At 43.5% G+C, this 6000-nt stretch overlaps 1 protein-coding gene across 1 annotated transcript in view; it reads right to left on the bottom strand.

Moving 5' to 3' along the window:
* Positions 1-2000: 2000 nt before the first annotated feature.
* LHFPL6 (LHFPL tetraspan subfamily member 6) overlaps positions 2001-6000 on the bottom strand; it is a 146078-nt gene continuing 142078 nt past the window's right edge. Inside the window, exon 4 of the mRNA XM_065648767.1 lies at positions 2001-2641. Within this exon, the coding sequence (XP_065504839.1) occupies positions 2523-2641 (119 nt within the window). The 3' untranslated portion in view covers positions 2001-2522. The remainder of the gene's footprint in view (positions 2642-6000) is intronic.

Here is a 6000-nt window from a genome sequence, read left to right as displayed (position 1 = left end):
AGGTTCAGTGTATATCGACTTGATCATTAAAAAATGACATTTTATTCAATTCCAAATTTAAAAAAGGAGATTGTATACAAATTCAGAGAAAGTAGGTCATGCTGTAATTGTATTGCATTGTAACAAAAAAATAATTTTCTTCATGAAGTAATTGTGCAGTTCCAGTTTGTCATGATAAATCAAGTCTGAACCTGAGAAAAGGAAGATCTAAAAAACCTCAAAATGTTCTTCATGATGCATAGGCCAGGATATCATCTAGAGTGGGTCAAATTTCGAATAATAAAAGTTATCTTTGTATAGCCAAGTCATTGAAACTCTGTACAGCAAACTGCAGTTTCAGTGGAAAGAAAGGCATGTTTCCACCGTAGCATACTATAGAAAGGCAGCATTTTTCTATTGAGATACCCGCCAAAGATCTTACTGGATCCAGTGGAACCACAGTCTTAGTTAAGTTAGTGTCTCCTTTGGTTTTAATAAAGCAGCAATCCACAACCCTCACAGGCATATTCCTACTTACTGTGAGGGTACATGGCATGCCACTGACCTCCCGCAGCAGGTCTGTGTATGGTCCTCAGCGCTCACGAGAAGGGACGAGCCCTGAAACCTGGAAGCAGGAGGGAAGAGCTCCATGTACTGCTGCTGCTGGTGGCACTGGAAGAGCGTGCGATGAGGCAAATCCCCACATCACGGGTGGTGTGAGTCTCTGCAGAATTGCAGTCAGGTGCAATAGAGCTATTATGGGCTAATCTGGGAAGGGTAAACTACAGTTTTGTTTTCACTGCACACCACCATAAAGTGAATAAATAGTGCTTAGCCTACAATGAAACTCAATAAATGTCAGCTCATTGATATCAGGACTGATCCCTGTAAATTGACGTTGCTATTTCCACGTACCTCCAAAAAGCTGCCCAATGTAATGTACAAAGCAACTGCACGATTTCAGAGTTGCAACAGCTACAAGTGTTATTAACGAGCAGAACCGCAACTAGAACATAGACAGTAACTTAGAAATACATTACAGAGATATCATACTGGGAAAACAAGAGCAGAAGAACAAATTTGAAAGAGAATAACATTGGTTGATGTAATGACTGAAAACCTCTTACTAGTTCCCATGTTCTAAGTTCTCATTGTTTTTTTTTAAAGAAAATAAAAGATTGTGTTTGAGTTTTGTGTGTCCAGTGCCAGTGCCTTCTGCAGGTTATACTGCCTGGTGGGCATTTGATCAGTGTCGATGCTATTAAGGAAGTAAGGGCTTATTTCTGTCGCCTAAACAGGGATGTGCAGCGCTGTGTGAGATGCCGAGTCTGCAGCAGCCAGGCCAGAATGGGGAAGGTCTCGTTAAGTCCTGCAGGACACATGACAGCATCAGGCAAAAATGTGGGATATACTAGAATGCCTCAAATGGCAAGAGATGTCTGTCCTCAGACAATGTAACTGAACCCTAAATGTATGTCTTTTATAAGGAAAAAGGATACAGCATGGTTATAAAAGTTATTATTATTTCTGAGGATTTTTCCAATGGGGATCTGTGAAAGGAACTTTTTCATCCAGTGACACGACCAGGCATTGAAAGTATTGATCAAGGAAAAATTTATTTACAGAGATTTTTCAAATACAAACATAAAATAGCACATATTATATATATTTTTTACAAAAATGAATATTGAAATAATAAACATGGTACATCACAATACAACATCAATGAGCTAAACATAACAGCAACAGAAATCTATGTCTGGAAGAAGTTTCCTGTTAGTTGTACATAACCAACAGAGCTCTACAGTACTGTGAGTGGAATTTCCAATGGACAGAAAAATGCCCATTTACTGCACTTCATAAAAGTACTATAGGGAAAGGCTACATATGCCAAGTAATTATGTTGCATTTTTGTAATAACGCTGAAAACAGAGGCTTAATAAAAGTTATATAGGGCTGAATAAGCAGTGGCTAAATGTTTGGGGAAGAAAAATGTGTAGAGAACATACAAAATACTGATGAAGTGGCTTATTGGTCCTTTTATTAAGTTTCATGTAGAGATTAAAAAGTGTTGCAACACTGAATTTTAAACCACCAGAGAGAAGTAAAAAAAAAAAAGAAAAAGAAGAATTGCATGGAAAAAAGTTTCCTCTCTACTAGTTTTGTGCCATGGTCAACATCTGTGTGTGCGTGTGTGCTTGTGGGAGTGCTGCACTGAGGGGACACTGGGCGCTACCCCAGCCCCCCGGCGCTGCCATCGCCTCACCAACCTCCCAATTAATTGGTGCATGTAAAATTTCACCACTTGCCAAAGGTGAGATTTCCTTGCTTACATTTTTGTGGAGCAGACCATGGGCCGGCTTGGGTGAGAAAGCCTGTTCTTGTCCAGCCCAGCCTGGCTGCCCTCCCTTGGGCCACCCGCTGTCCCTCCCCATGCCCACTCCAGAGACAAAGCACTTGAAAATTTCTTGTCCATCGTCGTTATCCAGAAGACGTTGGCAAGCCCCTGGGGTGTCTGGCAGCACCCGCGGCCCGGGGCCAGCTCAGTAGGGGTACTGCTTCTGCTTCTTGCCCGAGAAGCAGGCCAGCCAGGTGCACACCAGCATGGCCGCCGCCGCGCCCCCGCCCGTGCAGTAGTACGCCCAGCCGATGTGGCAGGTCCCTGCAAGGGAAACAGAGCGATAGACACAGTGTCAGCAGGGGAAGGAAGCGCTGTTGCCACCCTCCTTTCCGCCCACCGAGGAAAAAGCAATTCTCTAGGTTTCTGTGCACTTGTACGTCCACCTCAGACAGGGAACACAGGGCGTAATTCCAGCAATTAGAGAAGCCAAGCTGTTTAAATGGCTCCCTTTAATTTTATATAACGATTCAGCAGACAGGCCTCCGAGCTCGCTTGCCTGGCTGGTGGCTGGTTTCCAAACAGGGGGAAACACCACATGGGGGCCGAAGCAGAGGCTGCTGGCACCATGAGTGAGCCAGCCATGGGGCGGGCGACCTTCCACCCGCCTGGCCCAGGGAGCACCCGTGGAACACTCCACACAGCAACTGCCGTCATAAAAGGGGTTTCCCCACGCTTCTCTTTCTTCTCCTCCTCCAGGCAGTGTCTGAGGACATTTTGATAATTTTTGGCTGAGACTTTGGGGCTTTGCACATGACGTGGGCCAGGGCCTGCTCCCTTCAGAAAGAGCTGGGTGGGTGCATCTCTGCCATCTCAGTGACAGGGCTCGAAACCGGACCTGTCTGCAAGCTGCTGGGTGACCATAACCCAGGACATGGCTGCAAGGAACTTGTTCGTGTCCCTCTCACACAGACATCAATCCTGAGCAGGAAGATCCCGGTGGCAAAGCATCATGGTGTCAGGGGTCCACCTGCATGGGGGCTGATGGCGTTCACAAATACAAAAATAGAGAAATTTGCTTATCCCTACTCTAAGTCACAACTCATCGCTTAAAGCTTCACTGATGTTTTGTCTAATATAGTGTCACAATATGGCCTTGAACATATTTAATGGCCACAGTATCTTTATACAGCCAAATTCATCACCAGCAAACGGTGCTGGGGAATCCCATGGTGGACCCTGAAAAGGAAGCCTCCTCACAGAGATCTCCAAAAGCAAGGAGATGGCTACTGTTACTACTCAGGGTTTCAGCCCATCTCAGAAGTAATCTTCACTTGGGCTGTATCATCTTGGTCATTTTGATCTTGAAAATTTGGGACTCATTACAACTGAGGTTCTCCTTGTGTCGCCATTTGGATGGTATTGCCCTGCTTTGCGCAGTGAGTTCTTCCAGTAAGGCACAACCAGCATTACAACACTTCCTTCCCACCCTCTGGAAAACGCAGCAGAATCCATTCTCCCCTCCAGAGGACAAAATGTAACAACCGAGTTGCTATCTAGAAAGACAGAACTGAAAAAGGTGGCATGTCCATACTCTGTCCCAACGGCATCCTTGAGGGCCAGGCTGCCTGTTCAGACAACTATCGACCCAGCTAATCCTGCCAGGATAAGACACAAGATGTCTGTACATCTCAACATGTCCAAGGCATTAGCATACATCAAGGCAGACAGCACATCTACGGACTGTCTGCAGGATATTGTCAAGCCAGCTTCGTAAGGAGACATTAGTGGGAGGCAACACTTATGCTCTTGGCCACTCTGAAGATCTCAGGTGGACCCCACAGCAGGAAGCATAGTACTTGTTTCATTTTGTCTTCAAAACCCTCAAAAACTTTTATTTAAAAAATGCCCAGTGAAACAAAGATCCTGACTTGACCAGAGGACGTGAGGAGCTGTGGCCTTGGCTTGAGCTCATTAGCCTCTCTCCTTAATGTACTGGACCAGACAGACAGATTTACTTGGGTTTGTAATCTGATTATGCTCTGTAGATCAACATCGTTCTTGGATTCCTTACAGAGGACCACACAGAGAGTCTGACTTCCTGAAGAGAAGACCATCAGAAGCCATGGAGAGCCACCAAGTGCCTGGCAATGTCACTGATGCTGAATCTTTGCCCAGTTGTACAGCAGTTCCTAGAGAGACCTGTCTCTGGACCATCTGTTGCTTTGCCTGTGTACACACACTGTCTGTAGCTTCTGCTGGGAATTTCAAAACCAGAGTTAAGCATACATGAGACATCTAAATCCATTGTATTGTTTGAAAATTATCACATTTATATCAGGGTGGGGTGCGCTAAAGCATTTCTCATTATAAGATGGACTCCATCTAATAGATGTTTCAAAATTGCTAAGTATTCCTAAAACTACTACAGAATTATAGTTGCAGCTTGCAAAAGTAAATTCTTTCTCATCATGATGCTTCCAAGTAGAGAAAATGAATGTCGAAATGCTACTCTAAAAAGAATTTAAAGGTAGCACTTCCCAAAGCTGTGACCCAAGTGGGACAGAATTAAGTAAATTTGAACTTTTGCATAGTCTGATTTCAACTTTTGTGCCTTGGCAATGAGAAAGGGGGAGAGTGATATTTATTAAGAAGAACTGTTAAATCAGTGTCAGAGATGTGCTTAATGGATACAACACACACATTCAGTCTTGGCTGAAGAGAATAACATTTATTTCTCCATGGCATGCTCCATTTGCCCTAAGGACCACAGGCCTGCTTAATGCTCTGAGGCATGGCAGGCAGCCTCTTGATCTAACAAATGCAATGCAGTTCACAAGTGTGAGTTAGGTCAAGATGAACAAATGAAAGAATGGGAAAGCACAGGAGAACGGATGAAAGAGCTGGGAGCCTGACCTTGGGGCAATAATAACACAGCAATAAACCTGGCCATCATTTCCAGTTTGTGTCAGGAGCAACAGGAGGTCTCAGAAAAAATAGCTTGATCTGTACTTGGATGATGCTGAGCAGAACAGCGTTTCAAGCTATTGTGCTGAAGAAGAGTCTGCAGCAGGGAAGGTGTCTGAGGGTATAGGACTGAGCTATACTTCTCATTGTAAGCAAAGGTAAGTTCTAGGTCCATAGCTAAGTATAGCGATAAGGCCAGAGATAATCCATCTCAAAGGTACCAATGCAATGAATGCCTGCGCTGCATAGCCATGTGTCAAAATGAAGCAACGCTGGTATTGCACAAGGAAAAAAAATACTTTGGAGTTAATGTTCCTGCTTTGGAGTTCTCACTTTACTACATGTATGAACTGTTTTGATCCACTGCACCCTAAAGAAAGATTGTTGGTTGTGAGTAATTGGGTAATTTAGTTGCAGTTTAAACTGTAAAATGATTTCTACTGCATTTTTATGTTAAAGGCTCATTTTAAAAGGAACAGGAAGATTTATAAAAAGCATGGTTGATAAGTAATTAAATGTAACATCAAATGAAAAGAAATACACCTATAGAAATGTGATATCTTACAGAAGATAGACTTTACTTTCTAGATTAATATTTTTGTAATACAATAATAGGTACCATGGAAGGACCCTTTCTCATGTTCAAATTTTATTGCACTGACATCAGTGGGACTAATTCTGTATTCAGAGGTAAGCAAATGGTTAAGGGCTTTGTG

The sequence above is a fragment of the Caloenas nicobarica genome, chromosome 1 (assembly GCF_036013445.1).
Source record: "Caloenas nicobarica isolate bCalNic1 chromosome 1, bCalNic1.hap1, whole genome shotgun sequence".
Lineage (NCBI taxonomy): Eukaryota > Metazoa > Chordata > Aves > Columbiformes > Columbidae > Caloenas > Caloenas nicobarica.
This window is presented reverse-complemented; position numbering and strand designations above follow the sequence as displayed.